The 18,502-nt window shown below is 32.4% G+C and overlaps 2 protein-coding genes across 3 annotated transcripts in view; one reads left to right on the top strand and one right to left on the bottom strand.

Moving 5' to 3' along the window:
* Positions 1-43: 43 nt before the first annotated feature.
* Positions 44-11,634, top strand: LOC102804004 (transmembrane protein 205-like). The gene is made up of 4 exons (XM_085507638.1): positions 44-346; positions 2,070-2,227; positions 8,001-8,167; positions 9,501-11,634. The coding sequence occupies exons 1-4, from the start codon at positions 309-311 to the stop codon at positions 9,783-9,785; spliced, it is 648 nt and encodes a 215-aa protein (XP_085363764.1). The 5' UTR covers positions 44-308; the 3' UTR covers positions 9,786-11,634.
* Positions 11,635-13,840: 2,206 nt separating this feature from the next.
* The window catches only part of LOC100375042 (ATP-dependent 6-phosphofructokinase, muscle type-like), a 59,593-nt gene continuing 54,931 nt past the window's right edge, over positions 13,841-18,502 (bottom strand). For both annotated transcript variants that reach the window (XM_085507891.1, XM_085507892.1), the window contains exon 22: positions 13,841-18,025. In XM_085507891.1, coding sequence (XP_085364017.1) covers positions 17,890-18,025 — 136 coding nt within the window. In that variant the 3' untranslated portion in view covers positions 13,841-17,889. The remainder of the gene's footprint in view (positions 18,026-18,502) is intronic.

The raw sequence follows: 18,502 nt of genomic DNA, 5'->3' as shown, positions 1-18,502 counted from the left end.
TCTTATTTTTGGCGACGGGGGCGCTGTTGTTAAGTCACGTTTGAGTTCTTGTTTACGTGATAAAAGTCGCATACAATATTTTATGTGTGCATAGGAGTGTGTAGAAAAGTAGGCTATTCTGAGGCTGGCGAAACACTTGTGAACTGTGTCTGTCCACAGTCTCTTGTGGATCTGTCGGTCAATCTGATTCTGATCTTGGCCTCCACCTCCCACTTTAGAATCAGTCTTTCGTTTTACTAGTACTCGCTGTCGACCTTCGATTTGAAAGAAACATTTTTCATCAAGATTTTCAGTAAACATCTTAAATAATGTTGAAACATTTGCAAGACAACTGGCCGCGTTATAGGTGAGTTTAATTATCTGATACTAATAGTTCCAGTTCTCACAGAACCCAACCTCACCTTTGATTGCAAATTGTATTTATTTTTTATTCATATTTGTTTTTTCTTTTAGTTTATAGTTATTTTAAATTTCTTTTTGTAAGACCCTTTTTTATCCTTTCCTAAGGATTTTATGCATCTAATAAATATTATTATTATTATTGTACAATACTACGTGAAATCTTGCAACAGGATTTAAACAAATTCATTTTTATTACCTTATCAGTTATCTCGTTTTATGTTTTATTATTAGTTTCATTAACTTTATTTATAACAGTTGGAATAAAGCTTTATCTTATCTTTATCATGTTAAATCAAATGAAATAATTTTAACTATGATTGGCTACTCTGTGCAATAATAAATACTGCAGAATACTTTATTTTCGCTTGGAATTAATTGTCACTCTCTCTCTCTCAAAAAAAAAAAAAAAACGCTGACCAAAAATGTATATCATTTAAAAGTATGTTGAATGACGCAGTGTTATGAAAAGTACGGACCAGGAGTATGGCTTCCTCTCATATCTTGGCATTTGGCGGCGCACTTTCGGCGAGTCGAACATCCAAAAACAGTCAACCGTTTCAGGATAGGTGGGCATGGCTACAACACGAGAAATATCTCAAATTTACTTGCATACGAGTAATCATTTCAGCAAAAAAATCAATAACTGCCCATTTCAGTGGGACACAGATCTAAAATGGGAAACGTGTGGGTGGGCATTTCACAGGCACTTTAACAGCACCAAAAAAATGCATGCATAACAAATAAAATAAAATCTGGTGGTTCCCGTAGTCTTATTTATATTATTCTTGAAGGTTGAATAGTTTATTTCATGTAAATAACCCAAAAATTATATATTTCTGTGAAATAAATTGGCTTTGGTCATCCTGTCAAGTTTAACTCTGTTCTCCAATCATGTTGGAATTTGTTATTTTATTTACTTATTTCTGTGTTGTGAATGATCTCTATGCCTATTTGTACATGTATATCAAGAAAATTTGTCTTAAAAACTAATTTGACAAATGTAATTTTTCACGTCTGTAGTTAAACCATGTTAAATTTTACCAATAACTGATACAGCTTTGGAAAAAATAGAATAAAAAAAAACTACTAAAACACCAGTTTTAAAGAAGAAGTCAAAGTTGACACCAACGGATGATGGATGATGGACGACAATGGATAATCAATATTATGAACTGTGCCGCTCTGTATCACAATAACATGTATTATTATACATCTGTCACAGCATGCCGTAATTTTGCGGTATTTTGCGAGGTATTTTCAGCTTACCATTTTAGGAAATGTGAATTCCAAATATGGAATGATTATGCGTGTAAGCTTCCTCTAATAATAAAAACAAACATGGCTGCCACCAGGGTTTGACTGGACTCCATACAAAAAAGTTTGCTGATTCTGTTCTAAACTTTTTAGATTTCGGCATTCCCATGATGTATCCTTGGTAGGTAAAGATGTATAATAATAAGGTTATTATCAAGATACCTCAAAGTATGCACTCAGATAGTACGTTGTTGCATCGACCACCACTGCGCGTCGGTCGATACTGCCGCTGTACTGTCTTTGTGCATACTTTGAGGTATCTTCGTAATAACCTTATAATATTCAATTGGTTTTCCTTTATATACATTATGTTACCATAGTAACTATTGATGGAGTTGTCTATCTTTTCTCAGATTTGGTCAACCAGCTCATGTTACTGCTGGTGTTGTAGTATTATTTGGTTTATATTATTTAGTACAACCAGTGGTCTCCACCAAACTATTACAGTTTGTGCATCTTGCCTGCTTTTCTACATATTTCGGCATGCAGTTTTGGGTCACCTTTGTCGCTGGTAAGATACTATACTGCTACTTTGTTATTTGAATAAATTTTGTATTTAACTGTATTAAAATAAAGGGTATAAAATTAACTATTATTATTGAAACATTAGTAGGTAAGTAATTTTAATATATTAATTAAGGAGGCCTTATAAGTCTGCAAATTTAGAAATAAAAGTCAGTTTTTGTCCAATCAATGATTGTTTTTTTCCCTGAGATCCTATCATGTGATGTCCGTTATCCAATCACAGATTGTATTTTTCCTGAGATCCTATCTAATCATGTGACGTCCGTTATCCAATCACAGATTGTATTTTTCCTGAGATCCTATCTAATCATGTGACGTCCGTTATCCAATCACATATGATCTCAACCTCCATCAAAGCAATGAGTGTGTCTGCCACAATATAAGTATCTGATTAAATTATTTTATTTTATATACCGGTATTTATTTTATTTTAATATTTAAAAAAAAAAATTTGTTTATGTTTGCTGTTACATACTTGTGTGAAAAACAAACAAACTAAAACTCTTAAAAAACTGCCAGCAAATACATTAAAATAAAATAAAGTTAAAGAAAATGTACAATAAAAATAAATAATTAAACACAAATTTAAACAAGCAGCCTGTCGGCTGAGATAGCTTCGCTGTTAGCAATGCACATTACAATTAAAGAACTGAAGATATCATTAGAAAATTAACAAATCTGAGAGAGGTCCACATGTAGTACCTATATGTATAATATATCAAAGCAATTGGACTTGCGGTTTTCAACAAGAAGTCGAAAATATCACTTTTTACGAAAAATTACAAAAATATTCATCAAAATTAGAGAATTAAAGATATCATCATGAAATGAACAAATCTGAGAGAGGTCCACATGTAGTACCTATATATGTAATATCAAAGCAATTGGACTTGCTGTTTTCAACAAGAAGTCGAAAATATCACTTTTTACCAAAAATTACAAAAATATTCACTAAAATAAGAGAATTAAAGATATCAACATGAAATGAACAAGTCTGAGTTAGGACCACATGTAGTACCTATATATGTAATATCAAAGCAATTGGACTTGCTGTTTTCAACAAGAAGTCGAAAATATCACTTTTTACCAAAAATTACAAAAATATTCACCAAAATTAGAGAATTGAAGATATCATTACAAAATGAACAAATCTGAGAGAGATCCACATGTAGTACCTATATATGTAATATCAAAGCAATTGGACTTGCGGTTTTCAACAAGAAGTCGAAAATATCACTTTTTACTAAAAATGACAAAAATAATTATCAAAATTAAATAATTGAAGATATCACAACGAAATTAACAAATCTGAAAGAGGTCCACATGTAGTACCTATATATGTATTATAAAAGCAATTGGACTTACGGTTTTCAACAAGAAGTCGAAAATATCACTTTTTACCAAAAATTACAAAAATATTCACCAAAATTAGAGAATTGAAGATATCATTACAAAATGAACAAATCTGAGAGAGGTCCACATGTAGTACCTATTTATGTAATATCAAAGCAATTGGAATTGCGGTTTTTAACAAGAAGTCGAAAATATCACTTTTTACCAAAAATGACAAAAATATTCACCAAAATTAGGAAATTAAAGATATTATCACAAAATGAACAAATCTGAGAGAGGTCCACATGTAGTACCTATATATGTAATATAAAAGCATGGACTTGCGGTTTTCAACAAGAAGTCGAAAATATCACTTTTTACTAAAAATGACAAAAATATTCACCAAAATTAGAGAATTTAAGATATCATCACGAAATGAACAAATCTAAGAAAGGTCCACATGTAGTATCTATATATATGTAATATCAAAGCAATCGGACTTGCGGTTTTTAACAAGAAGTCGAAAATATCACTTTTTACCAAAAATGACAAAAATATTCACCAAAATTAGAGAATTTAAGATATCATCACGAAATGAACAAATCTGGGAAAGGTCCACATGTAGTATCTATATATGTAATATCAAAGCAATTGGACTTGCGGTTTTCAACAAGAAGTCGAAAATATCACTTTTTACCAAAAATTACAAAAATATTCACTAAAATAAGAGAATTAAAGATATCAACATGAAATGAACAAGTCTGAGTTAGGACCACATGTAGTACCTATATATGTAATATCAAAGCAATTGGACTTGCTGTTTTCAACAAGAAGTCGAAAATATCACTTTTTACCAAAAATTACAAAAATATTCACCAAAATTAGAGAATTGAAGATATCATTACAAAATGAACAAATCTGAGAGAGATCCACATGTAGTACCTATATATGTAATATCAAAGCAATTGGACTTGCGGTTTTCAACAAGAAGTCGAAAATATCACTTTTTACTAAAAATGACAAAAATAATTATCAAAATTAAATAATTGAAGATATCACAACGAAATTAACAAATCTGAAAGAGGTCCACATGTAGTACCTATATATGTATTATAAAAGCAATTGGACTTACGGTTTTCAACAAGAAGTCGAAAATATCACTTTTTACCAAAAATTTCAAAAATATTCACTAAAATAAGAGAATTAAAGATATCAACATGAAATGAACAAGTCTGAGTTAGGACCACATGTAGTACCTATATATGTAATATCAAAGCAATTGGACTTGCTGTTTTCAACAAGAAGTCGAAAATATCACTTTTTACCAAAAATTACAAAAATATTCACCAAAATTAGAGAATTGAAGATATCATTACAAAATGAACAAATCTGAGAGAGGTCCACATGTAGTACCTATTTATGTAATATCAAAGCAATTGGAATTGCGGTTTTTAACAAGAAGTCGAAAATATCACTTTTTACCAAAAATGACAAAAATATTCTCCAAAATTAGGAAATTAAAGATATTATCACAAAATGAACAAATCTGAGAGAGGTCCACATGTAGTACCTATATATGTAATATAAAAGCATGGACTTGCGGTTTTCAACAAGAAGTCGAAAATATCACTTTTTACTAAAAATGACAAAAATATTCACCAAAATTAGAGAATTTAAGATATCATCACGAAATGAACAAATCTAAGAAAGGTCCACATGTAGTATCTATATATATGTAATATCAAAGCAATCGGACTTGCGGTTTTTAACAAGAAGTCGAAAATATCACTTTTTACCAAAAATGACAAAAATATTCACCAAAATTAGAGAATTTAAGATATCATCACGAAATGAACAAATCTGGGAAAGGTCCACATGTAGTATCTATATATGTAATATCAAAGCAATTGGACTTGTGGTTTTTAACAAGAAGTCGGAAATATCACTTTTTACCAAAAATTTCAAAAATATTCACCAAAATTAGAAAATTGAAGATATCATCATGAAATGAACAAATCTAAGAGAGGTCTACCCCAGGTACATACACACCAAGTATCAAAGCATTCAGACTTGTAGTTTTCAAGAAGAAGTCGAAAAAGTAAAACATTGACACGGACGACGACGACGGCGACGACGGACGCCGATGAACAATCACTCATATGATAAGCTCCGCTCGACAAAGTTGACAGCGGAGCTAAAAAAAAAGCCCAAACTAGGATCTTATTTTAATCATATTGGGATCGGCCAAGTTTCAATGTAAAAATCAAAGAAAGCTTAGAAAGAACTCCCATGTGCTGAGAGTATTGGAGACACATTAAATATAATTTGAAATTACTTAGCTGAAAACTAATTATGCAAATCAGAAAATTAATATGAACAGATTTGAGTGTAAAACTAATGAGGTCTGCGCAATGTAACAAAAACTCTATGTACCAAGTTTAATTGAAATGTGATTAGAACCCAAAAAATATGAATTATTATGCTAATTAGGGAATTAATATGAACAGATTTTTACCCCAAACTAATTAGGTTTGTACATTGTCCAAGAGCATCTTTGTACTAAGTTTCATTAAAATGGAATAATTAGTACTTTAGATATCAGTGTGAAAGCTTAAAATTGGTTAATTATGCAAATTGTGTGATTAATATGTACAGATTTTAACCCACAATTATCCAGGTCTGTCTATTATCCTACAGCATCCATGTATAAACATTCATTGATATGTGATGATTGGTACCTGAGATATCAGTGTGAAAGTTGGAAATTGGTTAATTATGCAAATTAGGTGATTAATATGCACAAATATTTACTGAAGACTAATTGGGTCTCTGCATAATTCTAGATTCATTGAAATGTGATGATTACTACTTTAGATATCAGTAGAAAAGCTGAAAATTAATTATGCAAATTAGGTAATTAATATGCACAATTATTTACCCTGAAACTAATCAGGTCTCTGCATAGTCCTAAAGGATCTATGTACCAAGTTTCATTGAAATGCGATGATTAGTACTTGAGATACCCTGGAAAAGCTGAAAATTAACTAATTATGCAAATTCGGTGATTAATATGTACAAATATTTATCCGAAACAATCAATCTCTGCATAGTCCTTGAGTATGTAAGTACCAAGTTTCATTGAAATGTAATGCTCACTACTTATATCAAAAGCTGAAAATTAATTAATTATGCAAATTAGGTAATTATATGTACTGATATTACCATAAAAACTATCAGGTCTGTGCAGTGTCGTATGACATCTATGTACCAAGTTTCATTGAAATGTGATGATTAGTACTTGAGATATCAGTGGAAAAACCGAAAATTGACTAATCATTATGCAAATTAGGTAATTAGTATCCACGGATTATTACCAAAAACTAATCAAAACCTAGCATTAGTTCAGAGCATCTATGTACCAAGTTTCATCAAAATCCAATGAGTGGTTGTTTAGATATCAGTGGAACAGTCATGGAACCACTAAAAAATAGCTAATTATCATGCAAATTAGGTAATTAATATGCACAGATTTTTACCAAAAATTAATCAAATCTGCGCATATGTTCAGAGCATCTATGTACCAAGTTTCATCAAAATCCAATGAGTGGTTCTTTAGATATCAGTGGAAAAGTCATAGAACAGCTAAAAATTAGCTAATTATCATGCAAATTAGGTAATTAACGAGCATGGATTTTTACCAAAACCTAATCAAATCTGCGCATTGGCCCAGAGCATCTATGCACTAAGTTTCATCAAAAACCGATGTATGGTTCTTGAGATAGCAGTGGAACAGTCGGACACACATACACACATACACACATACACACACACACACATACATACAGACACACTAACTGCAAAGACTCCCATTTTGTGCTTCGCACATGGGAGTCAAAAATGACACCAACATGTAATTATTCATTCTGATATTTTTCTTGAGTCTTACTGTTTCAAAGTACATTTAGCGATTTAATATAAAAAGATTACCTGTAATCAAGAATTAGTTGGAGGCAAGGCATGTCAATGTCTCAAACGGGAAGTGAAATATTAATAATGTGATAATACTGCAACAAAAATAAAACTCATCGACTGCACGAATCTGTTCATGCAGCTGTGGCTGATTTCTATTGGTATTCAGAAGGGAATTTTATGGTTGCCAGAGGATCTGCTCCCCAGGGTAAGGGGGCGCATGGCCATGGCATGAGGGCACTGCACCCTTTCCCTGGTTTAAAAAAATCCCTAAAAAACACACACACATTGATGGGGTCACTCTGACCCTGGTCAGTTCATGGACGTTTAGATATATATGTAATTTTAACTTCTACAAATTATACAGTGAGTGAAATGCCACATAGATTCTAGGCTAGGTTTATATTAATCTAAATAGACTCATTAATAGAAAATTATAATTATTTATTCCAATATAGGGCTGACTATGTTTCATAATTTACCTCGCTACTGGTTTTCGGCTGTACAGTCCAAGTTGTTTCCACGCTATTTCCTCAGTGGTACTCTGTTCTCTGTGATTACATTTGTCACATTCCTGAGTGCTCATCCATTTGGATCACATGATAACATGCAAACCAAAATACAGGTAAGGTTATCTTTTCTCGTGCATACTGCTTATTTTATAATAATTTTATCTTATATCCTAATTTTAGACTTACGGTAGTACTGTAAAATACTTTATTTTAGCTGGAATTAATTTTCACTGAAAAGACTTTTTGGGTGTTTTGTATGGAATTTATTTTCATTGATTTTTGACAAGTTGATTGTAAAATATAGAAAAAAAGGTATATTCGCTGGATATTATTTTCACTGAATCACCCCTTCAGCGAAAATAAATTCCAAGCAAAAATAAAAGTATTTCAGAGTAATAAATTAGGTTTATTTAAGGATAGAATTTCACTCACACATGTTTGACATGTACTCTGTAGTAGTGATGATATTGAATGTAAAATATATTTATTTATTAGTGTGTAAAATTGTTGGTTTATTAAAAAGTTACTTTTTAAATCCAGCTTCCATAGGCCACAATAAATACCTACTATAAATATGTAAATTATATGAAAGTGCAGGGTATTTCCTAGAAAAAAACTGCAAGAGGGAGCACAGCAATTCAGTGACGCCACCAAGTGGGCGAGATAGGGTTCTCTCTACCAGGATGTGGAATTTTTGATAAGTTAAAATGAAACATTCTATGGCTTCCTTGGGGCCAAAATTACTATCAGATAGTTCACAGTTGTGTATCACATGTGATCCCTGGTCAATCAGAATTTCATGATTGCCAGAGGATCTACTCCCCAGGTTAAGGGGGCACATGGCCATGACATGAGGGTGCTGTGCCGCTGTTCCCTTGTTTAAAAAAATCCCTGAAAGTGAATACCAGCGGGACACTGACATCATTAAGACCATTGTGGTTGTTTTCTACTTCTGTTAAATAAAGTAATTTGGTTTGCTTAATTGAAAGTGGAACAGAAGAATTTGAAAATTTTCTTTAGTGTAGGGCTGATAACTTTCTGGCAGGGTTTGACAAATTGCAAACACTGATTGAACATGAATTTTCTTGAACTTCCTATACAACTTCCTGTACAATTTTGTCACCTTGCCCCCCCCCCCCCTTTTGTTCTTTTGCATTGTTGATTTCATTCTGTAGTTTATTTCAATTGTATCAAATGTTACATACTGTAAAATCAAAGGTTATTGCTTTTATTTGCATAACTGCACATTAATTAAATCTTTTATGGCAGTGTTTGAGTGGGCAGTTGATGACCAAATTTAAATAACGTCCGTTATTGTAGCGCTATGTTGGGCTATATGTAGCAAACAGTTATGAAACCAATTTTTTTTGGATAACCCGTACAAAAGTTTCTGAAAAGTATCATATCAATCAGTAAAATATGTGTGTATATTTACGTCTCTTTCAGGTGTATTCACTGATTGGTGTAATAGTATGCACAATTAGCAACGTATTTGTCACCCCTGTGATGATTGGATACCTGAATGATCGCAACAAAATTGAAATGAAAAAGGGTATTGATAAGGACCACATCGGTCACATCGATTCCAGCAAATTTGCCGGTGACCTCAAATATAAAGACTTATCTAAAAAATTTCTTCTTTACCACGGTATAAGCTCACTGCTGAATCTATTAGCTTTCTGTGCTAATGTAGTATATTTATATATTCTTTCAGCAGGACTGACTATTTAATTACGGTAATATCATACATGTTTGCTATGCTATTTCATTAATAATGGAAATTAATTTCATTATTGCGAAGAATTGTAACTATTGCATATCAGGACAGTATGAAGGGGCCAATCATTAGACAGAAAATTAGCATGATTGAGTAATGCCGACTTATCAGTCAATCAGTGGTCACAGTCACCCATTATAAATTAGCCAATCAGTGGTCACGGCCATCCATTATAAATCAACCAATCAATGGTCATGGTTACTCACTGGCACTCAATGGATGTAGTCATCCACTGATATTAGCAGCAATTCCAGACTTTTGTTAAGATAGTAATTCAAGTGAAACAGCAGTCCTGTATCTATAATTCTAGGGTTATGAACCCAATAGTTATTGGGTTACTCTGATACTCTATCATAACATAGCAAAACTATTGAAAACAAATTTACTTTTGCTATGGAATAAAATAGAAAATATTTTGAATTACTGTATTATAATGGAAGTACCTTAACTGACAAAGAATTCCTACCATGAATCTTGGATAAAATATTCCACTAAATAACCATCATGGTAAATCTGCTGGAGTTTGGAAAACACAACCTGTGGAGATTACACAATTTATTCATTGATAGTAGACATCAAAATTTATACGTACAGTAATTATCGTAAAATCTGTATTAGAAGCCGCATCCCTAATAGAAGTTGCACCCATTCTTTTTGAATAATTGAGAACCAAAGATTCCCCATTTCTCATGTGTGTAGATAGAAGCAACATATGCTCTAATAGAATCAACATCCCCTCTGTTGCATTGTAATATTTCAATAGAAGCTGTGGTTTCCAATACATATTTTACAGTATACTTGGAGAAATATTTTACTGTGGATAGTACAAGTGATATATATATATATATATATATATATATATATATATATATTGTTCAAATGTATTAAAATACATTGTTTATTTGTGTGAAATTTGAATGTACACTGCATGATGACTGTTAAGTTAATTTAAAATTTATCGTTTCAAAGAAGAAGTTTGGTGACTAATATTGGTCTGTTTTTTCAAGATGCACAAAATGAAAATAATGTGATCCACAATATTGAATTTTATAATTAGTATCCATGGTTTTTACCGAACACTAATCAGGTCTGTGCATTGTCCTGGAACATCTATATGTACCAAATTTGTATTAATATCTGACCAGCGGTTACATACATACAGTGTACACATACAGATAGGGTAACTACATATATACTACAACCTTATAAAGAATTCAAGTTGTAAGTGTTTATGTAAAAACAAAAATAATTTACTAACTGCGAATGTAACAGCATTGCTTATTAATATTCAGTTATAGTTTAATACACAAAATTTTTTACTACTATTATGAGTGAATGTTTTACAGCACTTGATTAATTCTGTACAATGCCAGATCTACCATATTTTCTCAGGCATGAGTTTACCTACCACAGTGTCAAGAAGTTCAACAATGCCATTGACTAATAAGAATTCCATTAACCTGAAAATTTTTGACAAAATCTTAGATTTCTATCGCTGTTTTATAAACTGTTGAGAACTTATATTTATGACTATTTTTAAAATTATATTGCGATTTTACCTCTCCCAAGAATTTAACTGGTAAATAATGTTTTTTTACTAGAAATGTACATTTGTTATAGCCGTTAATTTTGGATGTTCAATATCACTTCAGATACACTACTTACTTCTGTCTTTAGCTTTCAAATTGAATTTTGGTGTCACCGAGTGGTATTTCTATTTTGTGATATGTTCAATTCTCTAATTTTTATGAATATTTGTGTCATTTTGAGTAAAATGTGATATTTTCAACTTTGTCTTGAAAACAGTGCATTGAATTGCATTATTTTTGTATATGTAGGTACGTCATGTTGACTCATCTAAGATTTGTTAAGATTGCCATTGCTGCTTGCTAGCGCCCTCTTGTGTCAGCATTGTCATTTATTTTGTTTATTGAATAGCAGTAGATATAGAGCAGTTATAATAATCATTTCATATTTGTGTTTCAGACAGGTAGTCACATGACTTTTGGTAAACAATCAAATCAGAAACATCTACATGCAAATTATTTCTATAATAAATTATAACTACATAATAAAATATATTCTATGTATTAAATGACAATAACATTTGTGTTAATATCAGTAAATACAATTGGAAAAAACACAATATGTTGTAGCCGTTCTTGTTTTATACTATGTACAATGTATGTACACTTCTATGAAAACCACTTTTGACATATTACATCAAAGGCCTATGTCATACAACCTAGCCGCAACCAATTATACTGTAAAATCTGTATTAGAAGCCGTAGCTTCTACAAAAATGGTACATTCTAACAGAGGGGATATGGCTTCTATTAGAGCGCTTGCACATCTGAGAAATGTTGAATTTTTTTGTTCAAAAAGAATGAGTGCGGCTTCTAATAAAGATTTTACGGTACTAAGTGTATTGTGTACAAACCACGAGTAACCCAACACATTAAAGGCTCATGTCAGGCAACCGGACTGCAACCTATTTAGTACTCTGTAAAAACCTCTTGGCACAATGCGTGAAATGCCAATGTGATGCAACCTGGTCGCAACCAGTTATACATACTACCGGTACTCTGCACACTATCATCTAAAATAGACAAATGTAGGTTGTAATTTTCTTACAATCTGACTGCAAAAACATTGATAAAGCTTCCTTGTCAGAATGTTTGTCGCCAAACTATAACATAGCAGACTGGAGCACTGCCACTTAGTTTGAATAACCAGCTCTGCTAGTGAGGCAGCACAAATGGCAGATGATAGAATACAAGAATCATGCAGCCATTCTACATGTTTTCTCAACATGGGGAAATTGACTAACTAACTGGCCTCTCGAAGACACCACTTTCTGTAGATTTTCTACAAAATTTCTTGACCCAGTAGACAAGATTTACAACTCACCTATTTGTTCAACATCTATTATATATCTGTCACCGAACGCCATAAGTTACAGCTTGCCGTATTTTACGAATAATTTTCATCCAACCCTATTAGGAAATGCAAATTCCAAACATGGAATGATTACATGCGTAAACATGCTCTAATAAAAACCAATATGGCTACCACAAGGGTTTGACCAGATTCCACACAAAGAAGTTTGCTCTAAACTTTTTGGATTTCGGCATTCTCATGATGTATCCTTGGAAGGAAAAAATGTATAATAATAAGGTTATTATGAGGATACCTCAAAGTATACACTCAGACAGTACGCCACCGCATCGACTCGCTGTACTGTCTTCATGCATACTTTGAAGTATCCTTGTAATAACCTCATATTAATTCATCTGTAATCGGCTGGCAACATACTGTACAAACCAGTTTTTGCACATTACATTACATTAAATCAGCAATTACAATACAGACTCTTTTTTAATTAAACATTTTCTGTGTCATTAGTGCCAATTTGTAATGGTCGTCACTGAAGGAATTGTCTATACACTATATATAGATGTTTTACATTAAATCACTTGCAAGGGTGTGTTCAGGTCTCTAGAGGGCGCAGTGTAATGAAATCCATTTTTGTCAAGGAAACCTTGTACCGAATGACAACTTAACCAGGGGCCCTGGGCAAAATGTCAAATCAGTCACCAATTTTGAGAGGCCTATCACTGACAGTGGGTTAAAATTCATTGTGGTCCTTGTAATGAAACCATAGCTGTAGAGTATATTTGATGAAGAAATCCTAAATGCTACCATTTTGGTGATTGTAGTCAAATCAGTCAAAAAGACATTCAGTACCAGGGCAAGGCTACATCACAGATGGTTCTACGTTGTTTGGACATTCACCACTCTACAATGCATTTTTATGGGCTCTGTGCAAACTGTTGTGGTAATGAAAACAGCACAAACTTAATTTTGAGGTAATGCTGTTCAGAAGAGTCTCAACTACTAGATCAAAGTACCATTCTTCAAGTGTTTTTGGCTTTTGTTATCAACAGTAACTGTTGTCAGGTGGTGAAAATGTCTGATGTCTTCCCTGAGAATAGAGAAAATACATGGCTTATACTCTATTTGTGTCAAATATTTTAATAAGCATACAGTGAAATAGTAGCATACACAACACATTTGTAAACCATGTACACTCTACCACATGAATGTGGAGGTTCAATAATGTTTGCATTACATGTAGTTGATGGTACTGAAGACGCAATGTGGATAACCGAGTATTTTAAAAATAACTTTGTTTGAAATTGAATCTTCTGATTTATAATGAACACTTCCATGTTTGCTGCTAAAACATTTGAAGATAAATTGTATTGTTTCTTGTACAATACTATACAATCTCAAAAAAATACTCCACACGTTGTTCACATTGTCTCTTTAACAAGAATGGTACAACTTGTATTAGTTATTACAACACACTTGTTGTTGTATCAAAATTTAACAATCCTTTGTAAAGACGCTGCTGATTTGAAACTACTGCAAAACAAAAATATAACAATGCAATCACATCAAGCTGATCAATAGCTGACTACTTCCCCACATGTAGTATTGGTTATAACTACACCGTGTAGCATTTTGTACATTATCCCATGCAAGGTGGTTTATGTTTTCCAGCAGGTCAATAAATACCCACGGATGTACCGGTATTACAAATGGAAACAATATTTCAAGGGAGTTTCTATAAGAAACGATGCAAGGCTCAATTTCAGCTTTCATCTTGCCAAATTGTATAATGTTTAGACCTGCTGGAATTGTACAATAACATGCTTTTATTGTTCCCCAAAGATATACACTTACAGTACATGCGTTCCAATGTGGTCATGTTATTGAACTTGCAGTCATGAATCTGTAACTGACCTCGAACTTTACAACTTACTGATCTTAAAACTTAGTAAAACAACCGAGTTCTAAATGTGATATAAATTGATGATTTAGAAAATGCACATGATGACCAGGGTTACAATTTGCCTGTAAAATGATGGTATTGGCTTTTTTCTACAGGTGTATGTATTTAAAACATTAAGATAGGATTCAACAAAACGGTTTACTCAAGTTTACATCTCTATTGTTAACGTAGAGACAATAATTTCAGATGGTAAATAGAGAAATGTGTATCAAAACTTATTTTGTTAAATACATAGTACTATATGTACACTATGTTATATAGTCTTAATAGTTACTTAAATTTAATTACAACTTTCACTCGTCCTATTTTCTCATATACACATAAAAATAAACCATTCTTACATAGTTGAACTGCACTTACATGTATGGTAGTATGACTAAATCGTTTACAGACTTAACTATGGGTAGAATCATCCTCAACAGATTTAGCTTAGGGGTTGATCATTGGAAACTCTGGGAGAGGCGGTGGGTCTCTGAAAAAATATCTTACACAAAGAACCATCTCTACCTAGAGTTTTTAATGGTCAACATTTTGTCAGTCATTTTTCTTAAAAATTAAAACTTAACAAAATATCCAGATTTCACTAATTTTAATTCAAAATGTACATTTGTTGAGCACAACTGTAACTTCCATGACAAAGAATGTGACAAAATCTAAAGATCTAAAATTCTGAATCGTACAAGAATACAAACATTGCAGATGTCCATACTCTTGGAGATCTGTAAATCTCCATTCATATATAGTTTAAATAGTTTTCTAAAGCACCAACTCTAGATAGAGCATGATGGTTCACAATTTGCTCGTCACAGTGTGACGTGATTGCTTTCTATAAAAGAAATATGATAAAAAGCCAGTAATAGTAAATCACACAGACAGTCGAAAGGATATTTTAAAAATGTTGTCATAAATAAAAAGTAGCAAAAACATGTTAAGTGGTGTTTATGTAGTAAGCAAAGAATTAAAATGAGTAACAAACTTATTATACTCAAAAAAACACAAATAAACACTCCATTTTAATCTGAACAAATCAAAGATTATATACAAGAAGTGCTGGTAAATAAAATTGTGCAATAATGTTGCATTCTCACTTTGTAAATTAGTGAAACTTCACTCCCGGACCAAGGTAAAAACAGAAAATGTGTTAAAATGCTCCTGTAATGGCTAACAAATACAATACTGTCTCACTGGTATTCCATTTTGAGCACACTGGCGGGTCTTAACCCTTTGACAAAATACCTACAATGTGACTAACCTTCAAGGCCAAAGAATAAGCTCAGCGAGTGTCTATAAGTTTTCAAAATTAGCCTTGTTAAAGAGACCTGCGTAAATTCATATTCATATATATTGATCAGGGGCTGGTACCTCACATATTTTCAAAGTGGGAATGCAACTAATTGTACAAGAACGTAAATGAGTTATTAAGCATACTCTATTGCTAATTTATAGACATAGTACAAGATACAACAAATCAGTGAATTTTGCTGCCAGTAATGTTCTTGTTTTAGTAATCTGTGTCTGTACACAAGGACTGCAGAAACCTGTTTTAAGTTAGTGCAAAAACATTTTTTGTGAAAATGTAGAAGTGAAAATTTCCCTAGGGTTATATGGAGTCAAGCAATTTCTGTCTTTACAAACACACATTAAATCCCACAAGCTCTTAGCAGTGAAAATAATGGGTTAACAGCATTGTCATTGACAATTTAAAAGAATCCTAGTAACAAACTTTCTTCAGTTTTAATGTGTTTTGCGTCACACATTCATATGTTGGTATAGGAACACACAAATATGATAGCGGTGATAGATTTGATAAATAACAGATTTTAACAAAGAATACACATGTCCGTTTAAAGTAGTACTTCTCAGAATATGAGCGATTTTGAAATTTTCCCAAAACACTCACTAGTAAAAAAGTTGTCATGTGAAATCATACAACTCAAAACGGAAACAAAACAATACACACATCTTTATAAACTAATATTTTCATTTCATTAAAAAAAATCAAGCAATTGTCAAATAATCTTTAATTTACGCATTATAACTTAGTAAATAAATCAAAACTCATCAAATTTCTTGCCATGTGTTTTAAAAATCTACATGTTCAAATCATAGGTAGATTTTGCTAAGGCAATATGGACCTTGATATTAAAAAACAATATACCGGTAGTATGATTGTTTGCACATACACATTTATTTCCTCAAATAATTAGTGCTATGGAAAAGAGTTGCTTAACATTTTCACCACCAGACTTTCTTACCCAAATTTTTCTGCACTTTTTTCTTATATTCTTCAATATTTTTTAGAGATAAACCCTAATTTCGGAGCTAACTTTCAAAATTTGAGTAATTTTGCAGTTTTTACTCCAAAAATTTGGTTATTTTTGTTCCAATCTTCTGAAGGAAAGTGCAGACTATAAACAGGACTATTTTGTAAATTTGTGATGGAAAGAGGGAACTGACGGTGAAAAGATTAAGGCATCCACCCCTTAATTTGAACACTCCAACCCCAAATGTATGTGGAAGGGCAGGGTTTGGATTAGGGTTACTGGTGAATGTGCTACGAAACTTTCACATTAATGTGATCAAGTACGGTATACTCAAATATTATCCATAATTTCCCTTAACATGGCTTAGTCTTGTGAAGAACAAGTGCTTCTAACCATAGACCTTAGAAAGAGACCTTTCTAAGGTCTATGTTCTAACACAGGAAGTACGGTAAGTAAACCCATCTGGTTAGATATACACAAGTCATTCTCAGTGGCATACATAACTGGATTTACAACGTCAATCAAGATATGGGAATATGATATTCAAATTACTTAACCATGGCAAGAAATGTGGAGAGGTAGAACTTTATTGCTCATTTATCGATGGTCAGCTTTACCGTAATAGAACATTTTCCGTTCACTGTGGCATGCATTATTCATGGTAAAAACGAAACAAACAAATGTCATAGCATTGTAGCGGCGCCATGACAACGCGCATGGGATTCAATAAATTGAAGTTCAAATTCAAATCATTCGATTTTTGCATTCGACGTTCGGTCCATCTCTTGTGCAATTTGCAAGACCTCGCAAGGAACGGAAAATCTTCTATTGATTTGTTAAATCATTCACACACTGATACACACACGATTAACTCTGAACTAAATTGAAAACACAGTTATTCTAAACCTTGTCTGGATTGATATAGAGTTGAATGGTTTAATTGCTGTCAACATCACTGTCGCTATCAGCTTTCACGGCGATTCCTTCTACTTCATAAGTACTGTCATGCTTTGCCAGAATTCTTAACAATGGACGAAGCTTCATCCACCACTGCTCTTTGGGAATTCGATATCTGTAAAAAAAATATACGATTTATTCATTACTTATATCAAACAAAAAGACCAGTCAGTAATTACAGATAACTGATAAGAAGAGGAATGAAGATCCACTAATTAACACTGATTGATGACTGAGTTTATCAAGGATAGAAACATGGGACTGAGAGTTGTATCATCCCCTACCTGATGGGCAGAATCTCGTCATAAAGTAAACTCCCTCCGATGAAAGGTCAACCATTTTAATCATTCTCACACTAAATTTGACAAAACATTTTGCTAATTTTTATGTGTATTTCGCATTGGCTACAGGTCAATATTTAATATACAACACATGGAAACAAATAATGCAAGTTTATTTGTGAAAGCCTACAACAACCACTGAAACAGCAACCACTTTGACATCAAAAGGAATCACAATATGATGCAGAAATTCAACATTGAAGTAAGAAAATTAGACATTTCTTTTGAGGAGAATGTTGCCAGTTTATCTT

This window comes from Saccoglossus kowalevskii, chromosome 14, assembly GCF_978046115.1.
Source record: "Saccoglossus kowalevskii chromosome 14, keSacKowa6.1, whole genome shotgun sequence".
Lineage (NCBI taxonomy): Eukaryota > Metazoa > Hemichordata > Enteropneusta > Harrimaniidae > Saccoglossus > Saccoglossus kowalevskii.
Note: the sequence above shows the minus strand (reverse complement) of the source record. Positions and strands in the feature narration are given on the sequence as shown.